The sequence below is a fragment of the Ylistrum balloti genome, unplaced genomic scaffold, assembly GCF_031769215.1.
Source record: "Ylistrum balloti isolate Yb309-2 unplaced genomic scaffold, AGI_CSIRO_Ybal_v1 Utg369752, whole genome shotgun sequence".
Lineage (NCBI taxonomy): Eukaryota > Metazoa > Mollusca > Bivalvia > Pectinida > Pectinidae > Ylistrum > Ylistrum balloti.
In genome coordinates this window covers 1,147,388-1,162,543 of record NW_026781955.1, presented here as the reverse complement: position 1 = coordinate 1,162,543, position 15,156 = coordinate 1,147,388, and the positions used below count along the sequence as shown (strand labels likewise).

Here is a 15,156-nt window from a genome sequence, read left to right as displayed (position 1 = left end):
GACTGGCCCGTTCCTTTTTAGTACTTTAAATACTTTAAATATCCGACGATCATTATTTAGAAAAAAGTAAACCCGGTTTGCAATGTCAGCTCTTATGTCGCTAAAATAAAATATTTACTGTCACCAGATTAAATTTTAAAATCGTTTTGTGGATGACGACCCAGGTGACCGTTGTTGCCCTTCATTGTTTGCACTTTCACGAGCTAGCGACAGCTGATATATACTTTTCATAATATAATTATACAGAAGACATTAAGTCAGGTATGTAGCGCTATAATAAACATTGTGGACAGTAATCATATTAGTATTGTTTGCTGAAATGGTGCTCTACCACCTTATTCGTGGATATGCTCGTTCGCTTGACATCCTCGGTAGATATTGAAGGGATACGGAGGGGTAACAACCAGAGGGTAGATATGCAAGACTTGTCAGAAGAACTATATTTCAAATAGAACGGTGAATTAATGTTTTTTAGGGTTTGCTTGGTGTCATTAATAGCTGAAATGCCCCGCATGATGTAATGTGGGAAGAACTGCGGGCATCTATCCCGTGTGCTTGTAGTGTGGGAAGATATGTGGGCCGCTGTCCCGTGTGATGTAATGTGGGAAGATATGTGGGCCGCTGTCCCGTGTGATGTAATGTGGGAAGATATGTGGGCCGCTGTCCTGTGTGATGTAGTGTGGGAAGACATGCGGGCCGCTGTCCTGTGTGATGTAGTGTGGGAAGACATGTGGGCCGCTGTCCCGTATGATGTAGTGTGGGAGGGCATGTGAGTCATTGTCCCGTGTGATGTAGTATGAGAAGCATTTTTGGTCGTGGGCCGCACTCCCGTGCGTTGTCGTGTGGGAAGGACTAGAGTCGATATCCCGAAAGAATAACTGTGGAAAAGACATTGAGTTGAAATCACGTGTAATGCATTGTGGGAAGGATTGTGGAAATCCCATCTGATGCAGTGTGGGAGTCGATGTCCCGAGTGATGAATTGTAAGAATGACTGTGAGTCGATTTCTCATGTAAGGAATTGTGGGAAGAACAATGGCACGTGTGATGTAAATGGCAAGCATTGCAATAAAATATTTGAAGCGGAAATAAGTGTGTGTCCACGTGATCTGATCCACACGTGTCTACTAATGTGTAACGTGGCAAGGCATTGAAAGAAAGGCAGTTGTATATCTGTCTCGTGCGACTTGATGTATGCAGTGTTTTAGCTGAATGTCCCTCGTGACTTTTTGCGTGACCGGAATGTATTCTTGAAAAGGGAGCTACTATAATTGATATCATTATGTCACTATTTCCAGATTTCGAGACATTTCCTTTACTCCGAACGTGTCCGTTGGGTCATCAGAAGATGCTTGCGAGAGGATACTTTCTGATGCTGGAATTAATGGATACGCCATAGCGAAAGGCAAGGTGAGTTCATGATGTCATAATAACAACGGGTAGGGCATTGACAGGTACAAGGTGAGTTCATGATGTCATAATATCAACGGGTAGGGCATTGACAGGTACAAGGTGAGTTCATGATGTCATAATATCAACGGGTAGGGCATTGACAGGTACAAGGTGAGTTCATGATGTCATAATAACAACGGGTAGGGCATTGACAGGGACAAGGTAAGTTGATGATGTCATAATATCAACGGGTAGGGCATTGACAGGGACAAGGTAAGTTCATGATGTCATGATAACAACGTGTAGGGCATTGAAAGGGACAAGGTGAGTTGATGATGTCATAATATCAACGGGTAGGGCATTGACAGGGACAAGGTGAGTTCATGATGTCACAATATCAACAGGTAGGGCATTGACTGGACAAGGTAAGTTCATGATGTCATTATAACAACAGATAGATCAGAAAGAAGGAAAAGGTGGTGTCATATCAATTAGATTGTCATCCTGTCAATGGGTTGGCATAAGCAATGGTCAATCAATCAGCCATTATATCAACTTAGGAAAATGGCTGAGAGGAGGCCATCTTGGATGTTGACACCAATACTGCAACAATTTTTCACTAGCCAAAGGGCAAAGGAACCAAACTTACACACAACTATTAAAGATCAAGCGACGATGGGCACAAATATCTGTTATGGGATTTCTTTCCCTATTTACAGACATTGTCTTTGAATATGAAACTTGCAGAATGTATACAAAGGTTTATATTTTAGGTTCTTCTTAGACATTGGCATGGCCCCGTTCTACAGGAAATCGTTGCCGAAAGAAAACAGATGATGGCGTCTGCGCATGTGTCGTATATGATGGATAACGATATCGTTGATCTTGACGATGCGACATCAGTGTCAATTGATACCAAACGAAGACCAATATTGGAGGCAATTGTAGATGTCCGCTCGGCCGATTCATCGTCATCTAAACAAAACAATACCTTGACGTCATCAGCATCCTCGCACACTAGAGTGGCTGAATGGATGCAGCAACAGGATCACGTGACCTCAGATGTCTCTTTACCCACACCTGTCTACAGCAATACACCGCCACCGGTGTTTTCAAAAGTAAGACGAAATTTAGAATCTATCGTTTTTCTTTTTTCCATAAAAACCTGCTTTTCTTCCAAATGTCTCACTTGACACTACCGATAATTTTGGCCTCAGTGATTGGGCTCAGTGATGATTATCAGCCTAAGTGAGGAAGACTATGTGTTCTTTCTAAACTGGAAAGTAAAACGCGTATTGTCCCAACTGAGAGGTTAAAAAAATCTCTAAAACATGAAATGTCCCGACTGAAAGTTAAACTTTTAAACACGCAATTCTAACAGTAAGTAAAAAAATTGCTAGAGAATTGCTGATATTTTTAATTAGCTTTCTAAACAAACATCAACCTTATTTTACTATTGTAGAAATTCAAATCGTTTTTACGTACTTACAAAACAAAACCATATTTGATGTGTGATACAAAGGTTCGTGATATCACATTGTGGCATTACGTGATTGATCTTTCTAATGTTTTTTTTGTGTTTACATGTATCTGTTTTATTTTTCAGAAAAGTAGTCACGTCCGCATCAAGATGCCAAGAAAGGATGACTCGCTATTGGACATGTGAGTACTCAATTCTTTCTTTTTCTCTTTTCGGCAAGAGAAGTTTGGTACTTTATCGTTCATGGACTACGGGACAATCCGCTGTTTTAGTTGTGATACAACTGTATTATTCACAGACACCAGCATTGTTCTGAAGTATCCTCTTTCACATTTTTACAGGCGTCTGTGGGATAGATTTCAGATGATCCCGCGTGAGCGCGTGTCAACCAGCGATACCTTCCGGCCATTTCTGCGAGCATTTAAGATTTTCTGTTATGTCTTGTTCTTTTGTGTGGTTCTGGGATCAGCCGTCGTCAGTAAACTTTGTATTCTTCTCATGTCGTCAAGTATTCTCAAGGTAAATTGTTGCAGATTTCACATATAATAGAAGGTACATTTCTTGTTCTATCATTCTCCTATTTATATTTAATTTCATCCATTCATATACAAAGGTTCGCGATCAGTTAATGTACAATGGTTCGCGATCCATTCATGTACAAGGTTCGTGATCAATTAATGTACAATGGTTCGCGATCCATTTCTGTACAAAGGTTCGCGATCCATTTCTGTACAAAGGTTCGCGAACCATTCCTGTACAAAGTACGCGATCCATTCCTGTACAAAGGTTCGCGATCCATTCTTGTATAAAGGTTCGCAATCAATTAATGTACAACGGTTAGCGATCTATTTCTGTACAATGGTTCTCGATCCATTCCTGTATAAAGGTTCGCGATCAATTAACGTACAACGGTTCGCTATCCATTTCTGTACAAAGGTTCGCGATCATTTAATGTACAACGGTTCGCGATCCATTCCTTTACAAAGGTTCGCAATCCATTTCTGTACAAAGGTTCGCGATCCTTTCATGTACAAGGTTTTCAATGTTTGGACAGCTGTAGTCAACAATATTAACTGATGGCATACATAATAAAATGAATAAATATATTTTGTCTGAGAATAATTCCGGTTAGGTGTTAAAGAACAGCATCTGACAGATCCTATCACGTTTCATTATGAATTATGTCGTCAACATCATTAGAAATTAATCAAATTATTATACAAGTATAAAAAACAGCAATTGAGGGTTCTAGTGGAAACGTATTAGCTTCAAAATGAATTTACCGTCATATCTGAATTCAAATAAACTTCGTAATACGATTTTTACAATATATTCTTGGGTACTTAGATACACAAGCGATAAAAAATGTATCGCCAGAGATAAGTATGATAGTTCTATCAAAGTTATTTTATTTTGAAATTTTCCAGTGATATCAAAATATTCCGCATGATACTGCATTAATTTTCGTGAGCGAATTACTTTCATTGTTTCGCGGGCACTCCACGAATTTATTTGTCCACGAACTTATAGTGATTAATTCAACTTTATTTATCCATAATATCAATGGTCAAGGAAATTGTAGTTTCTTTTTTATTAATCACGAAAATTGAAATCCGCGAAAATATATGACTTATACAGTATTCCATTTTTGTGTTATATGCGTGTTTACAGGACAAGAAGGCACTGAGAGAGTCGAATAGCCCCACAAACACTATGCTAGTCATTACGATCTGTTTCCCTTACATCATATGGATGTTCAGCTTTTCAGCAAAGTCACTGTTTGGCAGTAACGCTTGGCCATCCTTTAAAACTATCGTCATTGTAAGTATTTAATGCATAAAATAAAGTACCTCGCAGTTCATATCATACACTTGACTTACCATATAACTTTTTACAAAGAACTTATTGTCTTTTCATTTTTAAGGTCATTTAAATTAAAACGGAAGTAGCTATACTAGCAAACCATTAGTTTTCTGGTCTTTTATTTTGATTTATTTCGTTTTTATCGTTAAACGTAAACAGCGAACTCGTTAGAAACAATATTTATTTATTAGTTGATTTTAGAGTTTTATTTATCCACGAATTAAAGAGTCAACTAAAGCAAGATAGAATAAAACGCACACACAAAAAACAAAACAAAAAAAAACAAAAAACCAAAACCAAAACAAACAAACAAACAAACACCACCAACCCCCCAAAATCAATAACTCATCAAAATTATAGCCTCAAAAATATACATAATTTTGCAGTATATCTCTGATTGTTCATTGGAGGGAAAACGCAACTAAACTTACTTTATTAATCAAGATGAAGTAGCCTAACAAACCAATTGGTCATATATTCATAATTAGAACATGAAATTGAATCATATTTAGCTGTGAATTAACAAATCTGTAAAACGGCTTGATTTCTCATCCTTTTAACCTGTTTATGTTGCCAGACTTTGTTTATGGAGCTCCTTCACTCTTTTGGACTGTGTCTCATGGTATTTCACATCCTTCCAAGGATGGACATGGCTCGAGGATTACTTCAATTCTGTGGAATTTGTACAGTTCCTGCATTTTTAAAAACAATTACCATAGCAACGGACAAATCAAGACCAACCGTGAAGAGATTAACTTTGACCTTTATCAACGGCCTCGCTTTCGTTATACAGTTGTGCAATCTCGCAGCATCTACTATGTTTAGTAACCCTTTAAAAGAAGCAGAAAGGGACCAACTTCAAAGAGACGTTATTTATGACCCAGATATTCTACATACGGTAGGAAGGCCTGCACCTATGTTTGAAAATCGCTATATGTGGGAAATACCCGTGGCTTTGGTATTCATTTCCGTATCATATTGGGAAAATTTTGTAGAAAGTGATTTATCAATTTGCACGTTAAATATACCATTTCTTCAATGGAAACGGCGACTAAATTCTGTCCGGGAAAGACTGTACATTTTTGTTGGAATTTGGAAGACTGGCTGGACGCTACTGTTCGCTGCTCTTTTACTTCCGGGCTTTTCATTCAATATAGAATTTTCCACTTCCGGATCAAATCCAAGTGGCACAAGGATAGGGCACACTACGACAGTAGCAGCAGTCGCCTCTGGTGTGACTGTAACGTCGAAACCACCGATAAGAGCGCCGCCTGTGGGAGGGAGCCGTAAAATTCCTCTTGTGAAAAGAGCAATATCTGATCAGATCGGTTTAAACGGTGTGAGTGCTGTTCTCAATTTGACAAATGCAAACCTGAAAAGTCGAACACCAAAATTTCGTCCGAGACCTCTCCCTGTACCATCGACCTCACCATCTATTGAAAATCCTTCTCCAACCATCAACGGAAGTAGCGACGTCAACTACAATTTACAACTTCCGGAATCTGTTAAGAGGAACTTTGAACGTTACGGCCCGCTGTATCTTCAGCTCTTGTGCAGCGCAGTGTTGTCTTACTTTGGCAGTCTTGCTTGTAAACTATGTATGCAGGTTATAGGGTTCGCATTGCCTTTGTTCTTGGCAACACCTTTAACACTTGGAATCATCATCGTCCAATGCTATTCCAAATTCATCCCCTCCTATCTGTATATATGGTTGTGTCCGGAAATGGCCGGAGAAATCCGAATGTTCCACCTGTTGTGGCTAGGAGTTCTCTGGGTGTCACAAATCATTCTGACGTCACACATCTGGTTCCCCCGCAATGGCAGGATGGCCAAGATAGACAGGTTTGGTTTTTAATCTATATTTATATTAAGCATCTAAGCTCTTACTAAGCTATTATACATCCTTTATATGTCATTTCAAAGGAATATTTATATCATACAATGAGAAAACCTGCATAATTTACAAAATGATTGGACTTCTGAACAGTAAAATCATCAATTTTCGTGGGGTTTTTTTTATTGATTTCTTGGGTACACTTAATCCACGAGTTTGTGCTGATAGAATTATTGAGCTATATCTATTCAAGAAATCAATACGATAAAGCAATTTTTTGAAAATTGAGCCCTAAGAAAATATATGAATTTACGGGAAGTGACTTATCTTGTGTTGATATTTTTCTCCTTTAAATCTCGTTTCTGTTACAGGCTGTTTGTAATGCCAATCCGATGTGGCATTCTCACCGACCAGTCGCTGATACTACGTCGGCGAACCAATGATCGCGACTCTGCGCTTTTCAGTTCTGATGATGACGCGTCCACACTAACTGATGACGAGGAAGTTCATAGGGCTGACGATGTTGTGCCACAAATATACGCATGCGCAACTATGTGGCACGAAACGCGGTGTGAAATGACACAGCTTCTGAAATCTTTATTTAGGTAAATGTGCTGTACTGATAAATCAAAGTATCATTGATATAGATTCATCCTAGAGTCAAGACAATTCTTATCAAACTGTTTTAAGGTCCTTTAACGTTTATAAAACATCCAAGAAGGAAACCTCAATGAGTTTCTCAGACTCTTTATAGTCTCTGTAGTCTTTAAACAGAAAGGTCATCATTGATTCTCTAATGCTGAAACAGCGGCGGATTTCGTCGGTAATAGCAATTGTTAGTTAACAACGAATTAATTGCTTGGTTTTTAGGATGGATATTGACCACAGTGCGCGTTTCCTGGCTCAAAAATTTTACGGGATAAGAGATCCGGATTACTATGAATTTGAGGGTAAGCTGTTAATTGTATTGTAGGTGTCGAATCATCACACCATTTCATACAACTGTTTTTTGTTTGGGTTTTTTTTTTTTTTTGTTTGTTTTTGTTTTGTTTTTTGTTTGTTTGTTTTGCTTATCACAATTTCGATACATATTTTTCGGTCACTTTTGATTTTACTCAGTCAAACAGGAGACCATTAACATCACTGACAAGTCCTAAGAGGACGAAACGGATGGATGATGCAACTTAATTCATTGTTTGGCTCTGTTGTATCTAAAAATGTGCTATTGACTTGTGTCTTTTGTACAATCTTACAGCACATGTGTTTTTCGATGACGCAATGGAGCTCTCTGATGACGACAAACTAATACCGAACAGCTTTGTAGCGGAGCTCATGGATTGTATTGATGACGCTATCAGGTTAGTGTGAAAACATACACCTTTAAATGTACACCCTAAAACTTGTTTGATTTTTTGTACTAAAAACAAGTTTCTTATTGATAGCAAATTGTCACGTACTAACGGAAGTTGCTGATGGCTGATGGCAGATTTGCCTCACTAGGTTTTTGTTCTTGTTTTCAGAAGCATAATTGGAATTCCAGATATGTACCATATACTTTTTGGTGTGTTTTTTAAAATAAGGATGTTGCATGTTTAAATATACATTCGAACCTCCTTTTTATCAAATTCATATAACTCTAAAATCCTTTTTAATTCGAAATTTTCGTCGTTCCTGGCCAAATTTCACACGTCGAAATAATGAGGTTCGACTGTACTTTATTTACACACCTTGACCATCGTTTAAAGAGCGGCTTTGCGAGACATTTCCTTTGCTCGTATTGTGGAGATATCCGATAAACTAAACTTCCTTCCTAAATCAATTCTCTACTTGATAGTTTAAATCAAAAGCTTAAACGGGGCGTAATTTTCGTGGTTCTACAAAAGATATTGTTTCATGAACACTTGATTGTGTGGATGAATATAACTAATACATCAGCTTAAACTAATTATAACTGTTCGTGGATATATTAATTCGTGGGTTAAGAGCACCCACAAAATCAATGAAAATAAATTTGTCCCAAAATTAATTATCTTACATTATCCTGGAGAATGATATAAAATGACTATTAGAATTAGTATAAATAGAAAATAATAAGTATACGCACACTGTTGATTGAGGTCTGAATGGTATACGTTATTTTGTGTCTCCCAGTTCCGTCCACGAGCGTCAAATGACCCTGGCCCCGCCTGTGCGCACACCGACCCCTTATGGAGGACGGATGACTTGGCGTTTACCTGGAGGCACCCGCCTCGTCGTCCATCTGAAGGATAAACACAAGATACGCCACAAGAAACGCTGGTCACAGGTAAGAAATACCATGCACGTGTACAATAGCTTACCGCTTAGGAAATTATTAGTTTTTCTTTAAATGACTATCGAAACGGTAGGAGGATTTATGTATGTGATTTCAGATTGTTTAGAACAATCGGCTGTCTGCTGTCTACAATATGCAGATATTGATGAAAATTTCAGTTAGGTTTACAAAATGAGACTTAAAAGTTTCTCGCTGAACACAACAGAATAAATCAATCTGATTTTCATAAATGGCGAATACAGAGGTTATATATGTATTTATCTATTCCATTAGGTAATGTACATGTATTATTTACTTGGATATCGGATCCTAGCACAACCTGAAAACCTAATTCATCGTGATGTCTTGGGGTCAACGAGTACACCAGACAACGACTCCAACACTCATCGCGTCAAACTTACAGAAACACAGCTTCGACAACGTCGACAATCGTCACATTTTACGCGCAGTGTCATATTCAACTACGTCAGCGACGAGGTCCATACCCAGGTATTCTGATATATGATATAAACATATACATTGACTCATAAACAAAAATAGATTCTCGACAATCACGATGCTTTAGTATGTGTTTCTAAAAAAAGTAAAAAAAATATATATTTTTTTGAAATTTAACGTGATATACACACAAAATGATAACAAATCTGTCTTCATATTCATTGTTGGCATCCCTTTTGTATATCTCAATCAATTAATGTCAAGCTAACAAAAAAAGAGTTAGGACAGTGATGAAAAAACAACTCTAATTGTCACTATTTGAACATGTGACAGCCAAGTGTGCAATACTGAAAATGAATTTTCCAGGCATGTCCAAACTTTTATCAATAAATGAATAAAAATTTGATTTAATGCTCGAGTGAGCGGAACACGCTGCTTTTTAGAATCAAAACAAAATCCTAGATAATGAGGGGATCTACTTATATAAAAAAAATAACCAAAGCATAGAGGTGCTCATTCAAAACATATTTTCGTTCATCTTGATTTACATGGCGTTTGTCTGCGATGAGGATGTTTCCCCTTTCGTAACAATTTATCTTATTCTCCTTGTACTTTTTCAGGAGTATTTGTGTAAATCGTTCCATTTATCTTTTTTTTCTGATCTTATCGAATTGAATTTGAGTTGGATTATGATTTTGTTGTCATTTTTTTTCAGGCAGAAAATACTTTCATTTTGACTCTGGACGGTGACGTAGATTTCAAACCAGACGCTGTGCGACTACTGGTGGACAGACTGAAGAAAAACAAAAAAGTTGGCGCAGCATGTGGGCGCATACATCCGGTTGGATCTGGTAATTTTTTATTGTTGCAAGCTTCATATTCATTTAACTTAAAAAGAACTCGTTGTTGCTAGGTGATTATCCGCTCATGTATCTCTACCGAAAAAATATTTGTTGAAGAAAAAGGCTGTGTTTTGAAATAAGATCATTTAACCAGCATCAATGGCGAGTTCGGATCAAGAAACAGAATAATATGGCTTACTTCAGTTCTGACTGAACTGCGATTCTAATGCTTAGATTTATACTGAGTGGTGCCATTCACCTTTGCGTCTTTTGTACAATCTGCCGCTTTCTGATTAATAGTAAAAGCAATTTTGCATATACTGACAACGCTTGATGGCATTATACCGGGTTGACATAATCTAATACATTACTTCACTTAATTGACACGTGTTCAAAAGAAATAACCCTTATTCCTGTTTGATCTCTCTCAAAGGTCCCATTATGTGGTATCAGGAATTTGAGTACGCGATTGGCCACTGGCTACAGAAAGCCACCGAGCATGTATTTGGATGTGTCCTGTGTGCCCCAGGGTGCTTCAGCTTGTTTCGGGGGTCAGCACTCATGGATGATAATGTCGCACGGACTTACGCCATACGTACGACAGAAGCGGGCCAGTACGTCCAGTATGATCAAGGTAATGGGGGTTATTATAAAAAAGGTAAATAGTGATCATGTTGAGAATTAATGTTGTATAGAGAAAGCAAGGTAGCCTTGTCTGAATAAGGGAATGAGAAGTCTATTGGGATTAGGGTAAACCTATAGTATCGTTAACAAGTATATATGAAAACAATAATCAGCAGCCTGTAGATGTATTAATGAAAAAGTGTAACACTTTCTATTTGAATGTCCACTATATAATGACCATAGAGAACAACTGATTCATAGCATATCACAAATAGGAACACCAATAGATCATCGCCATTTTGACTCGGAAACTCTTCTGAATGGTTGTGAAACATATTAATATTACTCTCTTGCATAACGCAACTGTGTACATTCAATAAACCAATAAATTTGATGTGTGACTTTCCTCGTACTTTATTTTTGTAAAGATTTCCAAAATGTAACCTGATGGAAACAATCCTTATTAAGAGTGCATTTCAACTCTGACTGGACTAGGTAGGCATTATGTAGTGTATACTATTGTATATATACTCAAGGGATAAAGAAACGCAGAGTAAACTTTGAAATTTTTTTTCGTTTTGTGTTTTTCCCGAAAAACATCGTAACGCAATATAAAAATGCAACACGGACCACGTGCGCTGTAACCTAGAGAGTTGCTTGACCGATTTTCATTGTTTTTAACACACACACACACACACACACACACACACACACACACACACAAATATATATATATATATATATACTTATATTTAACTTACTATATGCTGTAGTAAGAGGACCAACTCCGATATAGATAAAAATAACAATTTACATCTGGAAAAACTAGATTATAATTAACCATAAAAATACATAGTTGTATACCTACCGAATGGGTGGATGGTCAAGGTGTGTATACACAGGGACTTTTATACCTGAATCAATGTTCAATAAACTATCAATAAATTCGTATTATCTGCATAATTATGTTCAAAACATACTTCAGATATACTAATTTAACAAGTCATTTATATTCCATAACAAATTTGAGTTACTTCCCCTCGTCTGCTTTAAAATATTGGATCGCTATAATGTTAATGAGGATTATGTGTTATATTCATGATCTAGATTTCAAAAGGCTTAATATAAGCCTAGCCTGTTGTCCGACCCTATTAACATATGAAAAGTTATAAAGGAAATTGAACAATACTCATTATAGTGTATTGATTAGATTAGGAAGGAATCAACTAAATCTGTATTATACCAATGATGTACTACCCATCCTGTTGTAGGCGAGGATCGTTGGCTAAGTACTCTCCTGCTCCAACAAGGCTATCGAATCGACTACTGCGCAGCTGCAGATGCATTGACTCACGCGCCTGAGACATTTTCAGAATTCTTTAATCAGCGACGTAGGTGGGGACCATCAACTCTGGCAAATGTCATCGACCTACTCGGCGACTGGAAGAACACAGTCAGGTTGAACGATAACATCAGCACGCCTTATGTTCTCTACCAGTTTTTTCTTCTTGTCTCCACCTTGTTAGGACCTGCCACCGTGCTTTTGATGATGGCAGGGGCGTTCTCAGTCGTTTTCAAGACAAGTGTCGTCCAATCGTACGCACTGTCTTTGATCCCTCCAATCGCATTCATTGTACTATGCATATACGCCAAGCCAACCACACAAGTTACCATAGCAACAATAATGAGCGCGTGTTATGCTATAATTATGACTATTGTGTTGATAGGGACCATTGGGACAGCCATAGATGGATCGTTGACCAGTCCGAACGTCGTCTTTCTTCTGATTCTTGTCATCATTTTCTTCGTTGCAGCCTTAATGCATCCGGAGGAATTCGCTTGCGTCATCCCTGGTGCGTTATATTTCATATGCATACCAACGGGATACCTAGTGCTTACTATATATTACCTATGCAATCTGCACATAGTTTCCTGGGGAACAAGAGAACTTCCGATGCGGAAGTCTAAAGAGGAAGTGCTAGAGGAGAAGAAAGCTTTGGAGGAAAAAAGACTGAAACGTCAAAGGAAAGGTATCCTAGGTTGGCTAGGTCTAGATAGTTTTTTGAATGAAACAGCAGATATGTTTCGACAATTACGCCAAGCAACTCTAGTGCCTAAACTGGATACTAAATCCAAAACCGACGAACTTCTGGAAGAACTCGTATTCGAGTTACGACAAAGCCGTGATACAAAAATGCCACCGAGGTCTCGGCCGTTCTCAGCGATGACAGATGCCTGTAAAGCAGACACCAAGGTGCTTAAACACGAAAGCTCGAACGAACGACAAAGCCATAAGCCAGAAACATTCATGTCAAAACCGGATGTTACAGATAAAACTCCATTGTGGATGAAAAATGAGGACCCAGAGAATCCTGGATGGCTGCAGGACTCTGTGTGTGGGGAGGGGCCAATAAAGAGGATGGACCAGCGAGAAATGTTGTTTTGGGGACAACTTCTAAAGAGATATCTTCATCCCATTGTAGAGGACAAAATTCACCAAGAAAAAGTCGCAGCTGACCTAAAGAACCTCCGGAATAATGTTGTGTTTGGGTTTTTCATGACAAGTGCTCTATGGATTGCACTGACAATGCAGTTGCAGCTGTTACAAGACGAGTTTAAGGACACTGCACTTTTCATTAAAATTCCCCATTACGATCCTTTGAAAAAGGATTTAACATTTGAACCTCTCGGTATGTTTTTCCTTGGATTATTTGGCACTATTTTGGTTTTTCAATTTATTGGTATGCTTTCTCATCGCTGGGGGACCATCCTTCATGTTCTTTCCATAACTGACGTGTCATGCGGTAAAAAGTTTACAGAGAAATATAAAATTCAAGAAATCATCATGAAAACCATGGAGCTTCAACGAGTCATCAACATTGAAAACGAACCAGAACCCGATTACGACGATCCCATTGCAGATTACGAGGAAGAAGATGTCGATGACGACGACGAGATGTCATCTAATATGTATACTGATACGTTATCTAGCGCCTCTAGTACAGCACATCCACCTTCTTATCACTCACAAGACTGTCCAAATAAGAAAGCTAACCTCCGCAGAAGAAATAGTGCAATCTTCAACAAACGTGGATTCTCCACAGGTCGCACGTTGAGGAGGGCGTTTGAGCGACGCTTTAGGAATCAGTTGAAACGCGAAAGAAGTGGAGAAACACAGGCAACTGATGACTCTCTTAGCAACATACACAGGGCTGTGGAAATGTCAGAAAGTGTGTAAAACTCCCCATTGTGGTTATAATACCATACAAAGAGTAGTCAAGGTCGCGATAATAAAAGAAATGTTGATAACTTTTTTCTTGATTTAAGTGACAATGCTAAAATCTTTCCATTTACGTATTGCAATGACTTCGAAAATTGCTAGAAAATGTACGCTATAAAAATATATACAAATAGTAATAGATTTTCATTTAAATTAATTGCAATCGTTGATTACAGCAGTGTGTAACTATTTACAAACAGTAGTCATTTGTCTACATGTTGTGTTACGTGTAATTGCAAAACAATAGCATTTATAACGTGTTGTTCACATTTCACGTAATAACATATAAACAATAGTTATACTTTAAGGAATGAAGTTAAGAACCGGAAATGTCGAGTAAGATGATTAACTTCAGAGCACAGACACACAATACACAAAAGATTTTATTTCGGTGAAAAACATTATATAAACACCATATAATGTTGACAAATGACAACAAATATGTTAACAAACACTTTTTCATATATTAACATTGGGAATGGCATTCTGATTCTTTTAAATCACTATGGCTGGCAATCAGATGTTACTTTTTTGTATTGAAATTGATTTACATTGTGTGCTACAGTTTTAACGCGGGCAGTCAAAATCTTATTCCGCAACGCATCGAAAGGAAATAAATTCCGGTCAAAATTAAAGTCCATTTTATTATAGAACCAATCTCTACATCGATTACTGCACAGGTTTCCTAGTTTTTCAACAAAACGTCATGAACTACAAGGTTTTGCCATGTACAATTCTCATTCGGACCCATTTCTGCTCTGGCAATCTGACATCTCCGTTTTACATAGTTATCCATTCCGACTTTCTGGTATTTGTCACATTGATTGAAGAAAATGAATGCAATAGATTCCGTGATTTTTCTATCTATATAATGATTACAATACATCTATACAAACACCATACATGATGAAATAATCTTCATATGTATGAGGTGTTGAAGATAAATTTCTGCATTGGACACATCTTAATAATATATTAAATCAGCGTAGAGGACTCAGTTACAGACCTTTATGTATTACTGCGAACTTCAATTTTAAACAATTTCTTACCTGTAGGTCAAGATTCATTACCTCATGTTACTTATAGAAAG

General features: G+C 37.7%; 1 protein-coding gene across 1 annotated transcript; it reads left to right on the top strand.

The window, feature by feature from the left end:
* Positions 1-572: 572 nt before the first annotated feature.
* On the top strand, positions 573-14,024 carry LOC132543316 (chitin synthase chs-2-like). The gene is made up of 15 exons (XM_060206805.1): positions 573-769; positions 1,298-1,409; positions 2,165-2,509; positions 2,998-3,053; positions 3,213-3,390; positions 4,543-4,692; positions 5,312-6,576; positions 6,940-7,173; positions 7,439-7,518; positions 7,824-7,926; positions 8,720-8,873; positions 9,156-9,371; positions 10,036-10,171; positions 10,596-10,796; positions 12,058-14,024. Exons 1-15 carry the CDS (start codon positions 573-575, stop codon positions 14,022-14,024), a joined length of 5,394 nt encoding a protein of 1,797 aa, XP_060062788.1.
* The last annotated feature ends 1,132 nt before the right edge of the window (positions 14,025-15,156 follow it).

Excerpts from the sequence above, each read along its gene's own strand:
- LOC132543316 (XM_060206805.1), top strand. The coding sequence starts at position 573 with ATGTGGGCCGCTGTCCCGTGTGATGTAATGTGGGAAGATATGTGGGCC. Across the intron at positions 2,510-2,997 it reads CGCCACCGGTGTTTTCAAAA|AAAAGTAGTCACGTCCGCAT; the intron begins GTAAGACGAAAT and ends TTTATTTTTCAG. Across the intron at positions 6,577-6,939 it reads AGGATGGCCAAGATAGACAG|GCTGTTTGTAATGCCAATCC; the intron begins GTTTGGTTTTTA and ends TTTCTGTTACAG.